At 56.9% G+C, this 25,314-nt stretch overlaps 1 protein-coding gene across 12 annotated transcripts in view; it reads left to right on the forward strand.

The window, feature by feature from the left end:
* The window catches only part of ARHGEF10L (Rho guanine nucleotide exchange factor 10 like), a 155,474-nt gene that overhangs the window by 38,780 nt on the left and 91,380 nt on the right, over nt 1–25,314 (forward strand). For 7 of the 12 annotated variants that reach the window (XM_058553030.1, XM_058553039.1, XM_058553029.1 and 4 more), the window contains exons 2-4: nt 12,225–12,308; nt 17,883–18,068; nt 18,870–18,903. In XM_058553030.1, the coding sequence (XP_058409013.1) occupies nt 12,272–12,308; nt 17,883–18,068; nt 18,870–18,903 (257 nt within the window). In that variant the 5' untranslated portion in view covers nt 12,225–12,271. The other 5 variants (XM_058553031.1, XM_058553032.1, XM_058553040.1 and 2 more) reach the window with 5 other exon arrangements.

The raw sequence follows: 25,314 nt of genomic DNA on the forward strand, positions 1-25,314 counted from the left end.
TGTGAAGTTAATTACAGGGGAATGGGAGGGATCCATTGGCCCGAGGAGGGGGAGGCAGCCAGCTCCAGGGGAAAGACGGGATGACCGTGGACGACCTCGGGTCTGGTCTTGGATCTGCCTCTGATGAGCTTCTTGACTGTGGACAAATCTCTCTACCTCTCTGAGCCTCAGTTTCCTCCTCTGTAAAATGGGATGGCCCGCCCCCTTGCAGGGCTGGTGGGAGGACTCACATTGCTGCACCTCCCTCACAGGTGCAGAGGACAGACAGACACTCGCACCTTTCTTGGGGAAGTGCGGCGCGTTGTTAAGGGGGCATGGTTGGAATCTAAGTGCTGGCCGCTTCCAAAGTTCAGCCAGAGCTATCCTGGAACCTTGTGGCTGAGGCTTCTGGGTCCCCTGGGGCTCCATGCTGGCCTTGTGTTTCAGGAGACCTCAGATGCTGCCTGGCCAGCTCTCCCGGCCGTGGTCGGGTGGGCTGAGCTATCTTTGGCTCTGAGTTTTGGAAGGTTATTTCTTCCTGCCCAGGTTATTGTGGGACAAAGTGGACGCCCCCCTCCCAGAGAGAGGAAGAGCTTGGGCCTGAAGAAAGAGATTGGAGCCAGACTGGACCCTAGTGGGCTTTAAAGGGAGGCCCCCTCCACTCTCTGTGGCCTGCCAGCCCGGGCACCAGTGCCCGGCCTTGCCCGCTGTGGCCACACCTGGAAGCCGTCTGCCCCTTCCTTGGAAAGCTGAGTGTACGCCAGCCTCCCTCACCTGCCTGTGTGGGGAGAGGCCGCGTGTGTACCTGCCTGCCAGAGTGGCTGAGGCTGGCAGCCCTTGGGGCTCTGGGGTCCTGTCCCCTCTCCAGGCCACATGCTTCTGACTCATCAGAGCAAGAATGTGGTTTTCTTGGGAACGAGTTTTTAAGAATAGTCCAAGCCCCTCCTCCCGCCCTGCCCCACCCCTTTTCTCCTGATCACACCCTGGCGATGGCCCCAGGCCTCTTCCCACACTGGCTTTGGGGAGCCACCTCTTGCGCAGCTTGGCAGTGAGTCTGTTTGTCAAGTTGTCCTGGGAGGAGCTGTCCTGGCCACAGGCTGATTTCAGATGGGAGAAGGCAGAGTCACAGGAGTGGGCTCCCCACTGGCCCTGGCTGCCTTGTCCCCTCCCTTGATGGTGGTGGCGGGACTGGCCCCAGGGCTGCGTAGCGCCAGCGATGCCTTCATTCCTTCAGAAAGTGTGTGTTGAGGTCTCCTGTGTGCCAGGCACTGATCCAGGGCTGTGGACAGAGTGATGAACAAAAATGATAATGCCCCAGCCTTTGTGGAGTTCACCTTCTAGTAGGTGGAAACTGATACTAACAACTAGAGTATACAGATGCCCGGAGGTGTTACATGCGGTGAAGACGGGGAAGCAGGGTCAAGGGAAGGAGGATGATGAGGACGTGTGTGCTGTTTTAAAGAGGGTGGTTGGGGAAGGCCTCTCTGATGTGGTGACCTTTGAGCAGAGCCCTGAAGGAGGTGAGGGAGCCATCCATGTGTATGTCTGGGGAGGAGTGTACCAGGCGGAGGGAACAGCAAGTGCAAAGGCCCTGAGGTAGGGTGTTTGAGGAGCTGCAGTGGTCCTTGTGACTCAGGTACAGTAAGCCGTGGGGAGAGAGGATCTGAACTCAGGGAGGTAGTGGGGGGCACGTCATGTAGGGCCTTATAGGCCAAGGTAAGGAGCCTGGCTTCCACTGTGAGGTAGGAAAGCATTTGAGGGTTTGAGCAGAGGAGTAACGTGGCTGCTGTGTTGAGAACAAAGTGTGTGGGGTGGGGGGTGAAGGTGGAAGCAGACCAGTCAAGGGGCTCGTTTAATGGTCCTGGTAAGAGATGGTGGTGGTTTGGACCAGGGTGGTGGCAGGGCGGGGTGGCGGGAAGTGGTCAGATTCTGGTTGTATTTGGAAGGTAGAGCCAGCAAGGTTTGCTGATGGATAGGGCGTAGGTGTGAGAGAAAGCGGGAGTAAGGATGAGTCCGAGGTTTTAGCCTGAGCACCTGGCAGGCTGGCGCTGCCCTCAGGTGAGATGGGAAGCCCAGGAAGAGTAGAGGTGGCGATCGGGATTTTGAAACGGATGGTAAGTTCAAGATGCCCAGACCACGGAGCGGACACGCTGAGAGGGCTTGCTTCCGGGTGGAAGTCTGAAGTTCAGAGGAGGGCCGCAGGCGTCACTGTAGAGACGGTCTTAAAAGCCACAAAATGGGTGAGGTGGCCCAGGGAGGCACAGGCCGAGACGAGGTTGGAGTCCTGAGCCTGGGAGCGTTTGGAGGTCCTGGAGATGCAGCGGAGGAGAGGGGCCGAGCAGGAGTGGCCGGGGAGGATGGAGAGCCAGAGAGAGCATTTCAAGAAGGGAGCAGCCGAGGGAGGGGATAAATTGGGGCCAAGACCTGTCCACTGGATTTGGCATCGTGGGGGGTCACTGATGACCCCCCTGTGAGCTGCCTGGTGGAGAGGTGGGGCCGACACTTGCCTGGAGATAGTTCAGCAGAGATTGGGAGGAGCACAGACAACTCTTCCATAAAGGGGAGCAGAGGAGTCTGGTGGTGGGGAGAGGGGCTGTGGGGTCAGTGAGGTTCTGGGGTTTTTAAAGATGAGCAGTAATGCAGCACATTTATATTTGCTGGCAATGATCCAGTAGAGAGGAAGTGAGGGGTCTCTTCGTTGCCTCAGCTTCTCCCCCAGAAGACATCCCTCTTCCATGCCAAATGCACTCCTCCCTCCCTCCAGACCCCCAGTGTCATCCCATTCTGGCCTCAGCTCAGAGTCCAAGATCTTGTCGTCTAAATAGGGTCCGGGTGAGGAAGAGGCACCCGGGTCCCCCATCTGAAGACCCCTGAACCTGTGAACATCCCGGGGTGGGACAGGCAAGGCTCCCCACTGTAGACACTCCCGCTCAGAAAGGCGGGAAGCAGGAGACACGGCCCGTCCAGAGCAGTTCTGGAATCCAGCCGTGCAAAACCGTCTCCCTGAGCGAACCCTGAATTCTTTGCCTGCAGAAGTCGATCCACAGGTCTTGGAGGGTCAGGCACGTGGGGAAGCATCAGAGAGGAGAATGGCGCTGGGTCCGTGTTGGGAGCCTGGATGCCTCCCTCAGCTCCCTGTTCAGCTGGGCCCTGTGGGGAGGTCTGGGGGAAGCTCTGCAGGTGTGGAGGAGAGTTTTAACGGTAGTGTAGCTCGCATCTGCGATATCTGGAGAGCAAGGTGCTACTCTCCTTCCAGCTGTGTGCAGGGCGAGGTAGTAAGAGTGGTGCCTTTTGCTGAGTTCCCACCTGTGCAAGGCAATGTTTATTATGTTGTTCGTCCCTGGTCCTAACCCGAGATACCACCCCCCAACACGCAGAGCAAGTTCTCACCAGGAGTGGAGCCAGGATTTGAGTACAGTCTGACCCCAGAGCCCCTGCCCTAGGCTCTGATCTGGAATGAAATGCAGGCTTGGAGTCTTCTGGGCTCCTGTGGGCTCTGTGCCCTCCCTGCCCCAGGGCACTGCCTGGTCAGAAATGTGGGCGAGGCCATCATCCTGCTTCCGTGCTCACGGAGTTACCCGCTGGCCACCTTGGCCGTGCAGGTGCAGGTGCAGGTGCAGGTGCAGGTACAGGTGCTTGTGCAGGTGCAGGTGCAGGTGCAGGTCTGTACCTGTTGATCACCTGTTTGCTGCTTGAGGACAGGAACCTGGGACTCTCTTTTGTCCCTTTGTCCCCAGCACTGCAGCAGGTGCGGTGAAGTGTTTGTTGAGTGGTGGAAAGGATGAATGGCTATTGCTGTGAGAGCTGGTGGAGGTGAGCTTGAGCCCTGGGGCTAGGGAGGGTGAATCGGAGTCACAGAGGGGCTGAATGCCAGTCTGCGAGTCCCCGAATGGCGAATGGCGAGACCTGGTCTCGTTGTGCCCAAGGCCACTCAGGGTCCTTAGGTGCTCCTGGGGCGGCCACATGGGATACCTGGGTGTTTGGGTGTGGCGCAGTCACGGCTCAGCCTGGCTTCCTCGAGGCTTTCGTTCAGCTTGCTGAGTGGCCAGGAGCAATCCTGGCCTTGCCCTTGGCTCCCAGCAAATGCTTAGGGGTGGGGGTGGGGGTGGGGGAGGGGGGCCCATGCCTCATGCTTGCTCCCCCTCCCACCTTCAACTGCAGGCTTCCCTGGCTTCCCCCCGAGGCGCCCTTCCCTGGAGACCCCAGCTCCTTCCGGCCTCTGTGCCTTTGCCAGGGCCATTTCTGCTGCCTGGACCATCTTCCTGACCCTACGTCAGCTCTGTCAAACTGCATGAAGTCAGACACGCCTGCATTTCCTGGTCCCGCCTCATCCCTCCTGGGTGACTTCAGGAAGGCGCTTTGCCGGCCAGAGCCTCAGCTTCTCTGTCTGTGAAAAGGAGGGGACAAAACCCACCTCTGGGCTTCAGTTCCAGCGTGAAAGTACTAGACCCACGCTGGTGCTACATTGCTGAGAGGTGGCCTTCAGATGGGGAAACTGAGGCTCAGAAAGGTGAAGGGGTGGCGCAAAGTCAATGCTGTCCCTTTCCAGCCTGCAAGCGTCTGTACCATGGGGCCCCATCGCATCAGCCACCCAGGACGTGGCCAAGGATCTGGGACCATCTAGAGATGAGGGTGGGACGGCTCAGCCAGCAGTAGGAGGCTTTCACCCGGCCCTTCAGCTTCCTAACTCCCCCTGCTTGGCTGGGTCGCTGGAGACAAAGGGGTTAATGTGCCTGGGGGCTGTGATGTGGAGGAGGAAGAGGAGGGGCTGGGGTCCAGTCTGGCAGCCGCCCCCTTCGTGTACAGGGTCCAGCAGCTTCTCCAGGCTGGCTCTGGTTTCCCAGGCAACAGTTCCCAGGGATCCCCTCTGGCAGGGGCTGGGCAGAGGCTTCCTCCTGGGGATGCTCCCCACCTGTCCTGCCTGGGGATCGTTGACCCAGGGGCACCGCTAGGAGGTCAAGGGGGAGGGAGGCTGGGGGCAGGGGACACCTACTCTGGGCTCTGGACAGAGCCTCCATTGTCTGAGGCTTCAGCCATTGACCAAGCCTTACTTCAGCCTGCAGCCAGCAGGGTGCACTTCTCGGAGCCTCCCTCCCTCTTCCCGCCTTGGGAAGCCCATTGAATGATCTGGCGCCCACTAGGCCAGGGAAGGAGCTGGCCCTTTTGTCCCTCTGGCGTTGGGAGGCTCCTGCCGTGGGCTGGGGAGGGCCTGGGAGGATGCTCCCCCTCACCCGTGCAGTCACCCACCACTTGTTTACCCAGCACCTGTGCCGTGCTGGGATCCCGTGAGAACTGCCCGAGGCTCCTGCCCTGGCTCTCCTGGCTCTCAGCCCAGTGACTCCCTCTCGGGAGCTGGGCCGCCTTTTGAATGTCCCTCAGTTTCTCAGCCTGGTTTTCCTCGTCTGCTGTGGGAATTAAATTAACAGAAACTGTAAAATGTTCAGCATGGGGCCTGCTGCATGGCAGTGCCAGGAGATGTCAGCCATTATCATTTTGAAGATGACAACTTTGTGATCTGAAGGGTGATGAGGGTCGGGGTCAGGGCCGGGGCTCTGGTGGGCAGTCGGCCTGGACTCCGTTGAGCGGTCTGCGGAGCGGACAGCCGCCTGTGCGGAAGGAGCAGCAGGCACTCTGGGAAGGGAGCTCGCGTTTGTTAAGAGCCTACCAGCATTGTCAGACGACATTGCATTCACACCTGCATCTGACCGCCCAGGACAGGAGGCCTTCCTCGGGTCTCGCAGCTGGGGGGCAGCAGATTCGGTGTCTGAAGCCGGGTCTCTCGGAGCCCAGCCCGAGCCCTTTCCATGCATCTCACGTCTGTCTTTCTGGGGCTCTGAGTTCTGGTCCTGTTCCTCCTGCTGTAGCTCCCCCGGGGTTTTCTTGGATAAGGCGCCTCGTCTCTCCAGAGCCCCTGGGAGCTGTCTCCCTCCAGAGTCTCCAGCAGGTGGCTGTTTGAGCTCAGGGCCTCCGAGGGCGGAGCTGGGGGCGTCCTGCCGCCCTGCACACGGTAGCTGCAGGTCCCTCTTCCCGGCCAGGCCCACTGTCCAGCTTGCATACCCTCCGCTTCCTCCTGGCTCTGGTTTTTCTGGACAGGGCAGAGGATACCTGGGAGGGCTGAGGTTCCCGCCTGGGCCCATGCCCCTCCTTCCATCAGGCAGGAAGCCCCAGGCCCAGGGATGCCCAGCCTCCTGGGTTCCACAGTGAGCAGATCCAAGCAGATGAAGGTTCTGAGCTTCTGGGCTTAATTCAGTTCAACAGCTGTTGTCTAGCGTGTGGGCCAGTGCTCCAGACGCTGAGATGAGAAGAGGTCACAGCCTAGGGAGGGAGACAGTTATCACAGGGGCTGTGTGTGTCCCAGAATCACCTGTGCTCTTTGAACAGACTTTCCGCTGCTGCATCCCTGAGCTACTGAATCAGAATCATGGGCATGGGACACATTTTTTTTCAAAAGCTCCACAACCAGGCTTGGGAACCACTGCATGAGATGGATCTGGGGAGGCCTCACAGAGGAGAAACTGGGTCTGGGTTTTGAAGGTTGAGTAGGAGTTTGCTTGCTGGTTGTGTGAGAGAATTCTACTTGGACAGAACAAACAGCCTGAGCAAAAGGTCCAGAAATGTCAAACAGGTTGGCAAGGTCATGGGCCTGAAAGCCCTTCGTGAGAGCTGGAGCAGAGTTCCCAGTCAGGCTGGGCATGGGAGCTGCTGAGACTGGAGAGGTCAGTGGGGAGGAGGGGAGAGTCATTGAGGGCTTGCTTAGGACCTGGGCTTCATTCTGAAGGTGATGAGGAAGAGTCTGAGGGTGTGTGTTGTGGAACAGTCACGGTGGCAGCGGAGATGGGGGTCGGGTTGGCCAAGTGCACGTCTGACAAGGGCTGAAAGCCAGAGGGACCTCTGGGAGGGTGCATTTATTCGTGTGGAGGAGCTCTGGTCCTGACCAGCCCAAGCACCTGGGCTTGCTCTGCTGTCCTGCACTTTTTTCCTGGCTTCCGGGAGTCGGATACAGGTGCCTCGGAGGCCTGGCTTGAGATGGGAGCCTGGGCCAGAACCTATTCCTTGTTTCCTTCCGTCAGGGCTGGGTGGCAGCCACTTCTTCTAGTGAGGCTGCCTGACTCGGATGTGCCAGCGTCTGCTGCTTCCCCGGCTTCTGGGACTAACCTCTTGCCTGCCTGGACCCCTACCCACCCTCCCCTTCCCCACTGGCCTCTCCCCAGAGGCCAGCCTCCCCTGTCCTCAATCTCCTGGCCGGACTTGTGCAGCCCCCTTGACTTTCAGGAGCCCTCCAGGTGTATTTCTCCAGGCCCCATTCAGGGGAAGAGGGAATGGGGGTGGGAGATGGCCCAGGATGGGGTGAGTCTCACAGGCAGTGCGTGGGGGCAGGAGTGGGCAGGAGCAGGCTGGGGGAGCGTTTCCTACCCTGGGGCCTCTGGGCTGGATGGACTTTGAACCCTAGAGGGAGGAGGAACTGATAAGCGCTTTCATTAAATCAGAGCGGGGGAGACACCTGCGTTGGTGAGCAGGGCTGCTGAGCGTGGAGGGAGGTGCTAAGCTGGCCACTCCTTGGTGGTCCTTGTCTCTGAGCTTGTCCTGCAGGGGCCCACCCTGCAGCCTGAGCTGGGGGCTTCGTCCCTTGCTCCTCTGCATCTCGCCTTCTCTGAGCGTGGTTGAAAAGCACAGCCTCCTGCTAGTCATTCTGCCTAGTGTAGTGGGAAAGAGCCCAGTTCAGGGGGTCTGCCTGCCCGTCCAGTCTTGGCAGTCGTTTTTAAAGAGATGATCCCTAAGAGAAGAGCATCTCCTATCACCCTGCCCCCCAAGCACAGCACTGTTAATATCACAGTGATAACACGGCCGCTGTTCTCGAGAGCTTCCTCTGTGCGAAATACCTTGCATACACCACTCGTCCTCGGTGCATCAGCACGGACCCCTGCGCGCAGACACCAGTGAGAAAGGTGTTACCTGTACTGCTGGCGAGGAGCAGAGCTGGCGTTTGAACTCAGATCTAGCAACAGATCACATCCTTTAACCACGGCTGTCGGGTCTCCGCCCCTCTAGTGCAGCGGTGCTGCGGGCAAGTCCCTCCCCCTCTGGACTCAGTTTCCACGTCTGTGAAACCAGAGCCGCACCGTCTTGTAGCTGCTTTCTGGTGCCAACACGCTGTGATGTTTTTGCGTTAGTCCTCCTTTTAAAAATGAGAATGTTTATTTTCATTTCCCCTCATTATAACGCTCACTGCAGAAGATCTGGAAAATTCAGAGAAATAGGAGGTAGGTAAAAAGAAACTCTTCCTATAACCCTGCCCCCGAGCAAACACTGCTAATATCTCAGTGAATTTCCTTCCTGTCCTTTTCCTCCGTGCACTTTAAAAAAACAGTTGGAGTCCCCGTGACTCTGTACTCTCTGGGCCACTTTTGTTTTCGGTCCCTCTCTGTCCCCAGTTGGATGGCCTCCTTTGCCACCGTCGTGGCAGGAAGGTTCTGGATCACTTTTCAGAGAGAGGCTCATTTCAGGGGCCTCGCAACACATTTCTTCGTCTCAAACTCCCACCTTGAAAGCTTCGAGACTGTTCATAGCTCAAGGAGACTTAAAAAATAAAAATAAAAAAAGAAACAGCACGGCAACTTCTCCTGTTTGCTTAGCGCTTTCACGCCGTGACCCAGCTCCTTGCTTGTAGCAGCCTGTGGGGTCCTCTGGGCAGGTGCTGCTGTGCCCACTGGGCAGGGGTGACGGCCAGGCTCGGAGAGGCCGAGGCAGAGCCCAGCCTGCAGGTGGATGTGGCTGCCCCAGGCCGCTGCCCCCAGGGTCCCACAGCTTGAAGCTTTAGGCTCTTGGGGTCCCTCCGTGAGCCTCCCTCAGGCTCCCTTACACTCCTGGGGTGCAGAGTCCAGACAGAGGGTCCCTTTTGCTGTCCCCCATTTTGGTGGTGACAGCTTCAAGGACGGGCATCTTGGTGCTGACCAGTGCTGCCTGTGGCTTTGTGGTTGACCTCAGGTATGCTGCTGGGAGGCCCGTGGGGCAGGTCGCAGGACCCCCATTTTACAGACGAGGACACTGAGGTTCGCCTGCCGGTGGATCTCCCGCCTGGGTCCCCGACTCCCAGGGTGGAGCTGTGGTCATCACAGCCTGTGCCATGAGTGTTAATGACAGTCATAGACCAGTGTGTCCCAGGGACCCTTCCAAGAGCGTTACGTGGGTTCACTCCTAGTTTTCTTAATGACCCTGTGACGTGGGTACTCTTTGATCCTCATTTTGAGGCCTAGAGATGGGGTTGGGCAACAACTTAGTTGTCATAGGTGTCAGGTTGTCAAGGTGTCATAGCCACTGAGTGGGGGGACCCAGGTGGTGTCAGGTAGCCTGCACTCTCCTGACTATTGAGCCACGAGGGTCTCTGGCGGTGGCAGTGGGCTGCTCTGCGCCATCCCTGCTTCCTCACCCACGTCCTTCTGAGACTAGGGGCGTGTTTGTGCAAAATGGCGGCCACAGGCCTATGAGTGAGCACGGGGCTCGTGGTCTGTGTCTTTGCTTGGAGACCTCACAGCCCCAGATTAGCTTGTAGCAGATGCCCCCAGATTCCAGCCTCAAAGTCCAGGGAGGCAGCGTGATTAAAGGGGTGGGACTAGGGTTTGGGGTCAGTGCCCCTCATTGAATCCTAGTGTTGTCACCCTGTTCCCTTGTCTCTGTGACCTTGGGCAAATCCTTACTTCTCTGAGCCTTGGTTTCCTCATCTGTAAGTGGAGTAAATCAAATAAAGCTTCAGGCTCCATGAATATTGGTGTTTCCCTTCCTTTCTAGGGACAGCCTTGGGCTTGGAGCCGAGGGCGGGAGTCAGCCCTGAAGGGTGAGGAAAGAGGGGAGGACGTTGGACTTTCTGGCCTGGAGGGAAGGATCCTGGGTTATCAGAAAATTGTATTTAAGGAGCAGTTTGCACACGAGCCTGGGCTGGGTGCCTCCCTTTTTCCTCCTGTAAAATGGGTATAAGTCTCCCTGCCCGTTTCTAAGTGGTCCTTGAATGAGCCCATCGGGAGGAGGGACCTGCAGGAGGATGGCTGTGCAGCTTTTGTTTGATCTTTCAACTTGCAGAGGTGTTTGCAGACATTTTAGTTTGCTTTCCCAAGCTCTTTGCTGAAGATAAAATTTTAGTCCTGAGAGTTTTCAGTGTGGGGCTAAAAGGCATAGTCACACACTTAGTGGAGAGCAGTTTGCATTCTATCAAAACGAAAAATGCAGTTCTCTTCTTTGACCCAGCAGATCCATTTCTATGGGTGCGCCCTACAGGTTCACGCATCCATTCGCTCAAGTCCCTATGTATGGAGGATGGTAGTTGCTACATTGTTTATACCAAAAGCCCGGGAATAACCTCAGTGTCCATTGGTAGGGATTATGTCAGTTATGGTATATTCCCCCCAAAATGCTGAGGAGCAGTTAGAAAAGTGAGACTGATGTCTATGTACAATTCTGAAATAATTACTGAGATTCTTAAGCAAAAAACGTGGTTGCAGCACAGAGGGTATAGTGTGCTTCCTCCCGTGTAAAACAAGCATATAGGGGCTGGGCCCGTGGCGTAGCAGTTAAGTGTGCGCGCTCTGCTTCGGCGGCCCGGGGTTGGCAGCTTTGGATCCAGGGTGCAGACCGATGCACCGCTTGTCAAGCCATGCTGTGGCGGCGTCCCATATAAGGCAGAGGAAGATGGGCACGGATGTTAGCCCAGGGCCAGTCTTCCTCAGCAAAAAAAGAGGAGGATTGGCGTTGGATGTTAGCTCAGGGCTAATCTTCCTAACACACACACACACACACACACACACACACACACACACACACACACACAAGCATATATACAGGTATGCAAGCTGGTAATACATGGGATAGTTCTGGAAGGATCATAAGGCACCAGTAACAGTGGTCACTTCTGGAGGATTAGGGCGACTGGGGAGGGAGACTGACTTTTCGTTGTACACACTGTGTATTGTTTGGGTTTTGGGAGGCACTAGAGCATGGTGTTTACTTAGTGAGCACAGACTCTGGGGCCCATGGCCTGGGTTCAAACCCTGGCTGTGCCACTTGCTAGCTGTGTGATCTTGGGTAACTTATTTAACCACTCTGGGCCTCTTTTTCTCATTTATCTTTTGGATTAATATATGTTAATATTATTTGTAAAGTGCTTAGAATAGTGTCTGAGATATAGTAGGCACTAAGTGAATATTTGCTGTTATCAATTAATTGCCATTTATATGCATCCTATTTTTATTTAGGAGGCCAGTTAATAAAAGGAAAGGCTTTAGGTGTGGGGGGGAAACAGGCGTGTAGCCGGTTGTGGCAGGGCTGATTGAATTAGAGGGTTCAGTGCTTTCCCTCCAGGATTGCTTCCCTCCTCCCCAGGGAAGTCCCAAAGGACAGCCCTGAGCTCAGAATCTGGGGTGCCGACAGGGAGTGGGGAGAACTCTTTCCCTCATCGCTGGGCTGGGGACATCGGCAGGGATGGCTCTAGGGCCCAGGGAGCCCCGCGGAGGCACCGGGCCTCTTGGTGGCGTGGCGTGAGTCCCACTGCGAGGCCAGGAGAGACTGCTCCCAGCTCCTCCTCTGGGCACTGGGATTCTGCCCTATCTCGCGCCATCTGCCTCCCTGCAGCCCTTTCCTTCCCTTCCACCCATGTGCCATGGCCACGTGGCCCCTTGCCAGCTGGCCACCCCCGTGGGGCAGGACAGGGAGAGACAAAGAGAGAGTGAATGGCCTTCAGCGGGGCCGCCGGCGGGGGCTGGTGAGAGCAGCCGGACTCGAGGGAGTCCGTAGTCACTGGGCAGCCAGGAGGAGGAAGTGGCCGGCCACGTCCATGATGGTTCAGGCATGATCCAGCTTCTGGAACCCTGGGGCCTGTGCGTGATCCTGGCCTGGAGGGGGCTGGAGCCTCACCTGTAAGGAGAGGGGACGAGACGGGTAGTCTAGCTGGACCCACCAGGCTCCCGAGGGTCTCTTGGTTTGGGGCTTTTGCTTCCTTTTGGAAGATCTGAGCTGCAGGGCTTTCTGGGACGATGGGGTTATGGTCCTGCCGCTGCTGTTTTTCTGGGTTAATGATTCACGATGGGTGAGGGCTGGGCCCCTTCTGGGGCTGTCCTGTGCTCCGGGAGTTGCTGGGAAAGGAGCATGAGAGCTGGAGGGCTGGAGCGCACAGGTCGTGAGCCCGTGACCACCCCTCTCTGTTGCTGAAACATCGGCCTTGAACGCCATTCCATTAACTCTCTGGCTTCATTTCACAGGTGAGCGGTTGGGACGGACGGTGCTGGCCTGAGCTGGACCTTGTCTGATGGCTTCCTCCAACCCTCCTGCACAGGCTGCCAGAGGTACGGTACCCCAGGCTTCCTGCTCGTCCCTCCTCTGAACGGGCCGTGGAGGCTGGCAGAGGGCCACCAGCTTTGGAGCAGGCCGCCCGGTGTGAATCCTGGCTGTGCTGGCAGTCAGCTGTGTGCCCTTGGGCGAATGACTTCGCCACTCTGCCTCTGTTTCCTTGTCTGCAAGATGGAAATAATAATTTCCTCCTCGCAGAGTAGGCTCTAGACAAGGGTCTATTCTTTGCCTGTCTCCCTGCGATCCCCTGGAGAGATGGGCAGCGCGTGTCTGGGGATTGAAGTGTTCTCGAGTGAAGCTTGTGAATTGAGAGTGGGGACCCGAGGGGTGAGGGGAAGGGGCTGGGCCGTCTGTCTCCATCTGCTAAGATACTAAGGTCAGGTCATCTAGCAGTGGTAAGGTGGCCAGAGTTGGTAAAAAAAAAAAAAAAACAAGAAAAATACATACTTATGCTAAAAAAATGATTTGTGATTTATCTGAAATTCAATTCGATGTTCTTTATTTTGTTTGGCAGCCTTAGCAGTGGGGCCTTGCAGGTGGAATCCAGGCTCCACCCCAGAGGAGGTGGACACCTGCTGTTCTACCCGCTGGGCCCAGCTCCCTGTCCTCTTGTCCCCCTGGGGTAATTGAGAGCTGAACTGAGCCCTTCCCACCACCCGGACAGGTGGCACCTCTGCAGCTGGCCACACATGCCTTTGATTTTCCTGGACACGCCCTGTCCTTGGGAGAGCCAGCCCCAGCAAGTCCAGGAGGCAGGGGACGGGGAAGCCACCCAGCACCATGGAGTAGGCAGGCCCCCTCTGCAGGTCCCCCACCCTTCAGAGAAGAACCTGGAGGAAGAGACTCCTCCTTGGCCTCGGCCCAGGGGCTCAGAGCAGAGCGCACACAGCCTGTCCTGCCAACACCCCACAGCGATCACAGCTCCCATGCACTGAGCGATTGATTACCACATGCCGGGCCTTGCGTATATTTAAACCTTGCAACAACATGGGAGAGGGCATCATTGCTATTCCTGTGTTTACGGATGATGAAACTGAGCCATGGAGACACCAAGTCACTCAGCTAAGCTCACAGTGGCAATGGCAGGGTCAGGCTGGTAAAAAAGCCCTCGCTCGTGACCATTCTGCTATCTGCTTCTGATAAGGAGTGTCTGATTGCCTGGGTCTCAGGAGCCTGGGAACAGAGCCTTGGGGACAAGGGTGTCTCCTGATTCATGACTGTGACTTTGGGATCCCAGGAAACCCCCACCCCGTCCCCTGCTGCCGTGAGCACCCTGCACCCTTTCTCCTGCCCACCAAGAGGGCCAGACATGGAGAGTGAGAACAAAATCATTTTATGATTAAATCAGCCTAGTTCCATGCGACAAACATCTGATGAACGTTTGTTGTCCCAGCTCTGTCTGATATTGCTGCCCAGTATTGTCTGGTTGAACCAGGCTCTTTGCCATTTTCTGATTCTTTGAGAGCTTCCCATGGTCTTACCAAATAAAATTCAAATTCCCCCAAACACCTCTTCAGCTGCCGTATAGACCCCTCCATCCTTGCTCACGTCTTCAGCTCCACTGGGTCACTTGCTGTTTGTTCCCGGTGCCTGCTGTGGCCTCAGCCTGGAATACTGGCCCCCATGTGAGCCTGGCCGACCTCCGCTCGTCGTTCAGGGCTCTGCGCAGGGCAGCCTTGTGCCTGAGGCCGTGCGCGAGGCCGCCGCGAGGAGAGCCCCCTCCTCTCTTTCAGCCCCGGCTCAGTCTCAGGAGTTTTGGGTTTTTCTCTTGCCGCATCTGCCCGCCTCACCCCACAGTGAGCTCTTTCCTGTTGAGGGCCATGTCTTACTTCTTGTTGAACCTCCTGGCACAGGGGCTGCCGGGAACAGTTCCTGGGATGCGGGCCTGACTGTGTTGATTGATGTGCTAACTGGAGCCATTTGTCCTCTTAGAGGGAGGAGGTGCAGAGGTGACCTGAGTCCCTGGACACAGCCTGTGGGCTGAGGGGCCTGTGAGTGGGGAAGGCCTGCCCACCTCACCCACAGTTGGGGGCTGGCCTATGACTCAGGGCAATAATAGTAGTAATAATAATAATGATGATGATGGTGATGATGATGATGTAAGGACAGGGGTAATAACTAGAATCATCATCACAAGAACAGCTGCCATTTCGTGAGCCTGTACCCCACACTAGGTGCTTTATGGGTGTGACTGCATTCCATCCTCCCAACAACCTTGTAAGGTGGTTACTATTATTGTCCTCATTTTACAGATCAGGAAACTGCAGCTTGGAGGGGTAAACGAGCTTGATGCTCATACAGCCAGGATATGAGAGAGCTGGAGTCCGGACCCAGGTGGTCTGACTGTGAAACTGTAGTCACTACAATGGTGCCTGCCAGGTGCAAGGGGAAACCCCCCCCTCCCCCCACCGCCTGCCCCGCATATTCAAGTGGGCAGGGACCAAGGGCACAGAAGCCCCCTTGGTCGGGTTGGGTCTGTGTCTGGTAGCCCATAGTGGTGGGCAGGGACTTTATAGTCATTTATTCCAGTATTTTTTAAACTTTTAAAACCACAACCCATAGACATGACAACAGGTCTGTGTGTGTGTGTGTGTGTGTGTGTGTGAAGTCAACAAATACTTATTGTGTGCCTACCATGTTACCATGTGCTGGGCACTGTACCTGGGGCTGGGGGTACAGCAATGGGCAAAACAGACAAGAATCCCAGTCCTCATGAAGCTTGTGTTCTCGTAGAGGAGACAGACAGTAAAATAAATAAAACATATAGCATGTCATGTGCTGATAAGGGCCATAGAGAAAAACAAAGCAGGCAAGACAAATAGAGAGTCCCAGGGTGTTTGGGTCACGGCAGCCTCATAGGGAGATGACATAAAGACCGGAAGAAGATGAGAGCAGGAGGAGATACCTGGGGGAAGAACATTCTGGAACCCAGGACTGAAAGTGCAAAGGTCCTGAGGCAGCAGCACGTCTGGTCCATTCGTGGTACAGCAAGGAGGCCTGTGTGGCTGGAGTGGAGGGAGCGAGGGGAGAGCAGTAAAAGATTCTACACACACATTATGTATACATAACTGAAACAAGTGTCAAAAACCATGTCAAAAGTAATACCAAATGTGATTTTATTAATATTATAATACAAGATGTTAAAATATCTCAAATAAGCACTCTATAACAAAATAAAATGCCACCTGGGAATCCCCTAATTGATTTTACGACCCGCTAGTGGGCTGAGAACTGTGATTTGAAAACCACTGATCTGGCTTCCCACCCAACCGCTGGATTTCCTTGTAAATTCATCAGGATGGGGCTGGGTGTCCAGGGGCTCTAGTGATTTCCAAGAGGCAGCGGGCTTCATGGAAAGAGTATGGAAGGGGAACTAAGACAGATCTGGGCTTGAATCTGGCTCCCCATTTATCAGCTGTGTGGCTGTGTGTGCCTCACTTCTTCAAATCTCCACGGCCTCGTCGTATAAAATGGGGTGGTCGTGAGGCTTAAAGAAGGAGCCACGTGGGGCACATTTCAGGCTCTCAGTGTTGGCTTCTCCGCACCCGGGGACGGAGCTCGTGCCACGAGCCACAGCTCTGCCAGAGGAGTCCACCCCCCGATGCTGGCCCTCGGGGTCCCCAGAGCTCCCGGGAGGAGGGGCTGGGCCCTCACCTCAGTGGCCTCCGTGTGGTCACCATCCTTCAGAGGAGGCTGGGGGAGGGTGAGCTGTAGCTGCGCCGCTTGAATTTGATATATTTGCACCTAAAATGTTCTGCTCTGGCAACCCCCAGGTCACTGTGGGGGAGGGGTTGGATTTTTCTGGTCAGAGAGACTCTGGAATCAGATATGTCCATCTGTTCATCTGCTGGTTCCTCGCTCCATCTCTGCTCCATCCTCCTCCCCCCATCCACTCATCCATCCACCTGAGAGCGCCTGCTGGGGCTGGATCCACACCCACTGGATGCTCCTGTCCTGGAGGATCTCAGGCCGGGAGGGGCAGGAAGGACAACAGCAGGTGTTCTCGTGTGACCCTTACATATGCCAGGCCCTGTGCCAAGTGCTACAGCTACCCCGGCGGTTCTCCACTGGGACGCTTATGTCCGCCAGGGGACATTTGGCAACGTCTAGAGACATTTTTGGTTGTCACAGCTGCAAGGTGCTACTGGCTTCTAGTGGGTCGAGGCCAAGAATGCTGCTACCCATCCTGCAGTGCCCCCCACAACAGAGACCACGCGGCCCCAACGTCAATAGTGGTGAGGCTGAGAACCCTGACCTGCGTCTCAGGTTACGTTCACATGAGCCTTGTGGGGATGGTGCTGTTTTTATTCTCCAGTTTACAGAGGAAGAAACCGAGGTTCAGAGAAGTGAAGTGTCTTGCTCAGAACCACACAGCTGGCAGGGGGCCCAGAGAGGACCGGCTGAGCCCAAAGCTCGTGCTCTAAATTGTGTGGCACGAGCTGCGACGGGACTGCTCAGGGCAGCCGAGGAGGGGTGGTGGGCCTTGCAGACTTTTAAAGCCAGACCACACTGCCCTCTGGTTTTGGAACCGGTTTGCAGGTAGGGGGACCGGCTTAGTGAACGCTTGAGGTTCTGTTCAGGCTCAGATTCTAGGAAAGAAGTCTTCTAGGGGGAAGGCTGGGAGACCTCAGCTTGGTGCAAAGGTGAGGGTTGTTATGAGAATCCATTTCTTCACTCATTTAACGGGAGTTGCTGAGTTCCTACCCTGGGCCAGGCCAGGACCTGTCCCCTTAAAGGGAACACTAATAGGGACTGCTCTTAGGGATCTGAGATTGGTAGGGGGTACAAAGAGCACAAAACACATCCTTACGTGTTATAGGAACGGACGAAGAAAACAAGGGGCAAAGACAGGGAAGGGGGGCCAGGACCTCCTGCAGTTAGGGTGGTCATGCAAGGGGGGGCCTCTCTGCTTGCGTTGAGCTTTGAGGGACGACAGGAGGACGTGGCCGTGAAGGGGCTCTCCCAGGCGGGAGAAGCAGGGTGGAGGCCCGGCCCGGCAGACCTCCATCGGGAACACGGCCCCGTACCCCTGCCCCAGCAAGTCTGCGCCCTGGTACCTGAAAGCTGGCTTCCTTCAGGCTCCCGGCTCTTTCAGGCAGCTGTGTTTTATGCTGCTGTGCAGACCAAGTAAAGTGCAGCGTGCAGAGTGAGCCTGTATGTGCTCATTCCTACGTCCGCAAAGCGCAAACACATATACACACATGGAAATACGCAGGAAGGTGTGTGCCCCCGTGCACGTGCGCAGATGCATTGAAGAAGCCCCTTCACCTACAAAATGGGAAAATAGAAAACAAGAATACAAAAGACCTAGTCCAGTACAGATGTGCATATGCTTACCATGGGCGCTCACTCCCTCCTCTCCGTCCACTGCCCGTCTGCTCAGAGCCCTCACCCAACCACAGAGCACAGCAGGGGCACAGGAGGGCCACCTGGCCTGGGTGTGGGTTTAATTTAGTTCCTGGGAACTGCCCTTGCGCCCTCACTCAGACCTGAGCTGCTCGCCCGCTTCCAGCCACCTCCCTTGACCAAACCCCGAGACCCTGCAGCCTCTAACTCCTCCTCCCTTCCAGGAGATCAGCTGGTTCCCGGAGGCCCAGGCCCCTCCCCCGAGGCGGAGGACGACCCTGGAGAGGCCTTTGAGTTTGACGACAGTGACGATGACGAGGACACCAGCGCTGGTCTGGGCCGCCCAGGGGTTGCTCCAGGGAAGGATGCAGACGCCCTGCTGATCTGCTCGGACTCCGCCCCTGTCACTGGTAAGGTGTTCTGGGAGCCTCGGGTCCTCCCATTCCCGGGCCCCTGGGGCTACGGAGAGCTTCAGGCTGGTTGGAAGCGCCAGGCGCTCAGCGATGCCTCGTGGCCGCTCTGCTGTCCCCAGAAAGCAGGAAGGGAAGAACCGCTGGGAAGGCACTGCATTCCGTTGCTTCCCTCGGGAACTGGAGATTCCTAGCATTCCTGCAGCATGTGGCCCGCTCTGGCACATCGTAAATGGAAGTGGCCTGGCTTGTGTTTTGGACACAGTTGCCGCCCAGGGCTTGTGTCTCTGAAGCCCCCCACCTCCCCGCAGCTTCTCCCAGGCAGTCACCCCAGCCGGAGGAGCAGCCTCCCAGAGGTCCACCCTCCAGTAGGCCATGGGGAGCGGGCGGCCCTGGGGGCGGGAGGGCCCTGATAAGGCCGGTGTTAAATGGCAGCTTCTGCTCCCTTGATTCTGTCATCTGGGAGAGACTGGGGACCGGACTAGCAGGAACTTCCTGCAAGCTTGGGGACAAGGGGCTCCTTGAGGAGCTGGGGGTAGGGGGCAGGCGCAGAGCAGGCAGGGCGGCTGGTTCTAGTCGGACTTGGCGTGTGGGCCACGGGGGTGGGGGGGGGGCGGTGCAGGCAGGACAGGTAGGGGAGCTAATGACGGTGCAGTGGCTGGGGGAAGGAGGGCAGGCACCCAGGCTGGCCAGGCCCTGTCTCTGCCCCCCCGGGGAGGCTGGGAAAGGGGGCGGGGATGGACTGAGTCCATCGGGCCAGCCTCCGGCCTGACGGGCTCTGCCTCTGCTCCTCTCTTGCAGACCCAGACCCAGCGGGCACACCGTCCCAGACACAGTAAGTGGGCCTCTTTCCTTTCCTTTGGGGGCTGGAAGAAGAGGAGAGCCTGGGCAGGAGGTATGGGAGACGGGGGAGCTGCGGCCTCGAGGGCTCAGGACAGGCCTCTGGCTAAGGAGGAACCATTTCAGGATCCCTGGGCCCGAGGGAAGAGGTCAGTGCCTAAGACTCCTGTTACTTCTTCCTTTATTTTGCCCACAAGCCTTGAGAGAGCAGAAAGCAGCCCTGGCTCCAAACCCTGGCTCTGCCCCTTGCTAGTTGTGTGGCTTGAAGGGGTGGCATAAACTCCCCGAGTGTCAGTCTGTTCATGTGCAAAATGGAAAGGGTGAAGTTCCCACCCCGCTGGGTTGTGGCCCCTGGTGCTTGTCTCTGCCATTACTCTTGGTTTTGCCAACACCCTTCCCTTCCCCTGTGACTGTTTTGAAGACCCTGCCCTTCTCTACCTGGGAGCCTGTCTGAGGCAGGGCACCTAGCGGCTAAAAGCCTGGATTTGGCATGACTGCCCGCGTCTGCCTCCGGCCCCAGAGCTGGCCGTGGGTCCTTGCGTAAGTCACTGTCCTCCGGGCTTTGGTTTCTCCTCTGTAAAATGGGCCGCTGCCTCTTCCATAGAAGAACGAGGAGTTGTCGGGTAGGATGCCTTGTGTGGCGGCAGGCACTCATCAGGCAGTTACTTTCACCTCATTCCCTCTGTGGTCCCGGACAAGTAGCTCTGGGTTGGATTGTGCATTGGGGGTTGGGGGCTGTGAAAGCTGAGGCCTCTCGGAGCTTTGCTCACCACTGATCACTGCCTGGCTTGGGGGACCTGGGTGCTTAGAGTCCTCTTCTAAGGGAGGTGTTAGTGGTGGATCTAGGCCCTGGGGTTTATGGCCGGGGTGCTGGGGCCCTGAATTTAAATGCTGGCCACCCTGGTTGGGGAAGGGGTGTTTGAGTTGAGCCTCCTGTTATCTTCCTGGCAGGGCAGTGGGGTATGGGGTTGGGGAGGGCGGGGGTAACGGGGTGGGTGGCTAATTCTCAGGCAGGTGTTGCCCAGCTGGAGGTCTCAGAGATGCAGATTGTGGCCCTGGGCCCCTGGAGTGGAAAGCAGTCCTGGATTCAAATCCGAGCCCAGGCGTCCTTGTATGAGCTCATTTGCCGCCTGGAGTGGGTGGACCCTGCCGCTGTGTAATTAAGGCCAGAAGTGGGGGTCAGCCTCTCTCCCTGATTAGGGACCTGAAGTGAATCAGCAACCCTGCACCTGGGCTGGGGAGTTCTGAGATGGCTGTGATCTCCCAGAGATTATCGCCCTGGGGGGTGGGCCAGGAAGGAAGTTACCAGAAACTCAGTCTGGAGGGGGATGCAGACACATCAAGTGGGACAGCAAAGGATGCCCAGGGAACTGGGACACTGACTGGAGGGGGGCCAGGCGGGAGCCTTGGCTGAGCAAGTGAGTGTGTATTACTGGTGGGAGGGGGGTGGGAGGGTCCACACGGGGGAAGCCACTGAGCAGAGGCGGGGGGTGGGGTGGGCTACAGTGTGGGCAGCGAACAGGCGCACCCCTACCCGGGGTCTGGCACTCTTGGTTCTCTCAGGCCACCCTCCTGGAGACCCCGTTCCTAACCTCGGGGTCAGGAGTGCACAGCCTGGCCCGTCCCTGACGGCCTTCTCTCTGTGTGTGCCAGAGACCTGATGCCTCTGCAGCCAGATCGTGTGTCTGGCTGGTGCCCTGTGCCATGCTGAGGCCGTGACCCAGTGGCCCCCAGAGTTGGTGCCGTACTGTGTTGTTTTTATCAGCCCACTGGTGAGGACAGCTCAGAGGGGGCCCAGCCCCTGCCTTTGACCCACTGCCTGCCGCTCCGCCCCGCAGCACCACCCCCTGTGCTCACCCTGGAGCTACCCCAGCCCCCTTGAACATCAGCTCCTGGAGGCACCAGGACGTGAGCTCTGGAGGTTCCAATCCCCACTCAGCCCCTCACTAGCTGGGTGGCTTTGAGCTGCCCGGGAACCTCTCTGAGCCCCAGTTTCCCCATTTGTAAGATGGAAATAATAATAACCACCTCGAAGCATTGTGAGGATACGCGAGTCTGGTCACGGGAAGCACCCGCCGTTCCTGAGTACACATATCAGGCTCACTTCTGCTCCACCTCCTGTCTGGTTTGGATGCTTCCACTGTGACAGGGCTGGAGGGGCAGAGACTGTGGGCCCAGTGCCTTGGACTCCGGGGCCGGGCCTGGATCGCCGGGCGGCGTCTCCCCAACAACAGGCGTGAGTAAGCATCACTTTCAAGTCCCCTGAAGGGGGCAAACATTCATGGCACATGAGCCCCTGCAGAGCGCTGATCACCAGGAGTCCTGAGAGGCCTCCATTCCAGCCCCTAAATTGTACAGATGGGGAGAGCGAGGGGTGGGGCTTGCCCAAGGTCAGACAGTGAGGTGCTGGCAGCGTCGTGACTCCTTGTCCAGTGCTCTCGACGCTGCTCCCAGCTTCATTCCCTCCCTCCCTGGTCTCCGTTTACTTAAGTTCTAGCTGCTTCCCTGGGTGGTGATTTTCCACTTTGGAGTCCTCTGGGAGAGAATCAATCTAGATCATGTTCCTCCTCCTTGTTATCCAAGAGAAAGGAAAAGAATCTTGATTTTCTTTTTTTTTTTTTTAACTTTCCCAAAGGTAGTCACTAAGCAAACGCTACTTTGAAAAAGCGAATCTCCAAGTGGAGGACATTCCACCTCTTGGTCACGGCACTTCCTCCTCGGCTCCTGCCCGGAGGCTTGGAAATGGCCCTGGGCTTGCCTGGCTGCCCACCTGGCCTCCAGGGAAGCAGGAGCTGCCCGACGGGAGGCTCCTGACGGCGCAGTTAGGGTAACAGCCCACGTCCAGGCAGAGCCACAGCCGCTGAGTGACCTCATTCCCATCAGGGCTCGTCCTCGGCGGGGAGGGAAGGAGGCGGGGCCAGGCCTCATCCCCACCTCCCAGCTGGCCAGCTGTCCAGGCAGGAGCGAGGTGGGCAAAGTGGGGGCTGGAGTGGGGGTCTTCGAGGGCCTGGGAGCTCGGGCCCTGAGCCACGCAGGGCTGGCTCCCAAGTCTCGCTCTGCTGCTCACTAGCTCCGTGTCATTGGGCAAGTTGCTTCCTGTCCCCATCCTCACTTTCTTAATCAGTAAAATGGGGACAATAGACCTACTTTCTTGCCGGCCTCTGTGAGGTGATAGGTTAACATTTATCCATCTTTAGTCCGGCTGGCATGTGCTGGCTGTTCCAAGTTTATTTGCTGTTGTTTTCCTGGGTCCTGGTTTAGATTCGGTTTTAGAGGGAGCTGGGTGGGCAGACAAGACAGACCTGGGTTGGATCGGGCTCTCCCTGACCAGCTACCCCTCCTCTCCAGTCTGCACAGGAAGCGAATCACACCTGCTGGGTGGTGGGAGCGAGGCTGACCGAGGCTGACCGGCGGTCGGGGTGACCTCAGTAGGGGCGTTGGGTCCGTCTCTGGCTTTAAGACGGACTTCCTAGTCCCTTTGCCTGCTTGGCCCAGTCACCCAGAGGAGGCAGCCAGGCTGCTGTGGGGTAAACACAGCTGCTGGCCTTGTGGGGGCGTGTTGTGCTGAGGCTTGTGGGGCGATTTTAGGGTTGGGCCACCCTGCTTAGCAATCCCAAGGAGTGGGGATGGCTGGGATCTCGTCTGTCCTGCTGCTGGGGACGAGCAACCTTCAGAGTGCTTAGCTCACTGCTGGCACTTTCCTTTCCTCAATGGGACACGTTTGTTATCAGTTAACAATAATAATAGCAAATAATAATAGTAATAACAAAGGTCATGCTTACTGGATACCAGACACTGAGCTAAATGCCCAGTCCCATTGGCTCCTGCTGCCTCCAGGAAGTAGACACTGCCATTAGCCGTGTTACAGGTGGGGAAATCGAGGCTCAGCGAAGTTGGGTGGCCACGGTTACATATAGATAGTACCTTTTCATTCGGAACAGAGACTAGAAGCAGAGCCTTGCCGCCCGGGGGCCAGGTGTTTGACCACTATGCTGCCCTCCAGGGATGCGCTGGGGACTCCAGGTCCAAGCCCAGACTTTGGCTCATGGTGGAGGGTGTGACCAGCTCATATGAATGATCTGATTTTGTGTTTATTGGGGTAAGAATTTTGTCTGCTAAGAGATGCTCTCCAAGCTCTTGGGAGAGCAGTTTGCAAGCAGTCGGTGGAATGTTCCACAGACCCCCACCTGGGGAGCCAAGCAGAGTGGCCTCGCACCTCCTGTGTGGGATCTGGGTGAGGCCCCTTCCCTCGAAATGGGAGCAACTCCCTCCCCTGTGGCCCCGCACAGAGCTCTCGTGATGGCAGAGGGGTGTGGAAGCGTCTCCCCACCCGCAGGTTGGCCCCACGGGGCCGGGGATTTGTTTTGGTATGGGGAGGGTATGTTGTTTCTGCTGTGTCCTCACAGCTTCGCACAGTGCCAGGCACAGGGCGAGTGCTGAAGTCATCCTTGTTGAGTGGATGGTGGGTACCGATGACAGAAGGATGAGTGGGGTCTGAGAGGCGGCTTGCAGTGTCTCCATGGAAACGAGGAGAAAACAAATGGTGTGGAAATGGAATCCCTGAACCTGGGTTCTGACTCTGGCAGCGGACAGGGGCCAGGACAGAGGCCAGTGGGAAGGGAGGCTGGAGTGGTTGAGTGGCCGAGGCCACACAGCCAGAGTCGCCTGATCCCGCTGGTGCTGATGCTGATGCTGATGCTGTTGGCTGCCATTGGCTGAGTGCTTCCTGCACGTTATCTCATCTCCTGGGCACCACAGCCCTAGGAGACGGGGACTATTGATTAAGCCCATTTTGCAGATGCGGAACTGAGGCTTAGAGAGTTGAGGTAATTTACCCAAAATCTTGCAGAGCTGGGAAATGGCAGAGCTCGCTTTTGGCCTGTCTGACCCCACAGCTATCCGTTGGAGCCCGCAAGATTGTCCTTTCCTGGTGGACTTTGAAGCCCATGCACTCACAGCCACCCTGAGCTCTTTGGGGGAGTCGTGGCGGAAAGAGCAGCCCTGAGTGCCCCGTGCTTGCCGGGAAATGAGGTCATGCGGGTCGCCGGCTCCTGTGTTTTTCCTGGACTCAGGCTGCACCTCTCACCTCTCCGTGCACCAGCTGTGGACTCTGGCCCCCTCTGGAATTGTTTGTTTTTCTTGCCCAATTTTGTTGCCATCCCAGAGGGCCCCCTGTGGTGTTTCCTGGTGGGACAGGCCTTTGGCTCCTGGCCCCAGTGCAGGGCCTCTCAGTGGCTCCCTGGAGGTAGCTGTCCTGTCCCTTCCTGGACTTATCCAGACAAGCTAGGCTGTGCTGCCCACTGGCCAGCATCTCTCACCTCTCATCTGGGCCTGGATCCTGAGGAAAGCACTTGGCAGCTGGATTCCTGCAAGGGCCGAGGAGACCCATCCTCCCTGGATGCTGAGAGGATCAGGCCAAGAGGAGGCCAGGCCCAGAGAAGCAGCATTTGAACAGAATGGAAACGGTGCTAGACGGCCTGCCTGCAGCCTGGCCGCGGCCTTGTGGCTTCTAACACTGGTGGTGTGGGGATCATGGGAGCTCTTGGGAGGGGCAGCTCCACAAGGGTGGAGAAGCCCCCCTGCCCTGGAGGGGATTCTGCTGGGGACCCAGTCATGGAGTTATCGCTCAGGGCTTTCCAGATCACTGTAGACCCATTCCGGGGTTGTTTGGAATCCCAGGCTTGTCCTCAAGCTCGCTGTTTCCTACAATCTGGAGTATTCACAGCCTCCTGTGTCTTGTCCTACAGGGTCCGAGCGCACCCCGAGGCATGCGAGAGATCAGTTTCCCCAGTGGAGTCCTTTATGGGTGGGTTATGGAGATGGGCCCCTTTTTCCATTAAAGACCCCTCTCTGGCCCCTTGCTAGTCCCTAAATTGGAAAAGCTGTATTTTGCTTTTGTTTTTCTCTTTTCCACCCCTGGTTTCAAGGGGTTTCCATGTCAGAGCTATGACCTTTGGATCATAGACACTTTGAGTAGCCAGTATAAAAGGCAGACAGTCTCTCTCCTGAAAAAGGTACACGTGTACCCGTTTGCTACGTTGAGTACCCCTTTCAGGAATCTTGTGAAGTTCATCCCTGGATCCTGCAGGCTTAGGACTCTGCCTTGTTCATCTTTCATCCCTAGTGCCTGGCACAAGAAAGTGCAATGCCAATAGTTTATATGTGCACGGACTTTACAGTTTATGTAGCTCTTTCCATGCACAGCTCATTTTGATTCTCACAAATCAAGGAAAAGATTTCCATGTCCTAATCCCCGGAACCTGTGGACGTGTTACTTTATATGGCAAAGGGACTCTGCAGATGTGATTAAGGATCTTGAGATGGGAGATTCTCCTGGATTATCTGGGTGAGTCCAGTAGAATCACAAGGGTCCTTCCTTATAAGAGGGCAGCAGGAGGGTCAGAGT

Source organism: Diceros bicornis, chromosome 13, assembly GCF_020826845.1.
Source record: "Diceros bicornis minor isolate mBicDic1 chromosome 13, mDicBic1.mat.cur, whole genome shotgun sequence".
Taxonomy (NCBI): Eukaryota; Metazoa; Chordata; class Mammalia; order Perissodactyla; family Rhinocerotidae; genus Diceros; species Diceros bicornis.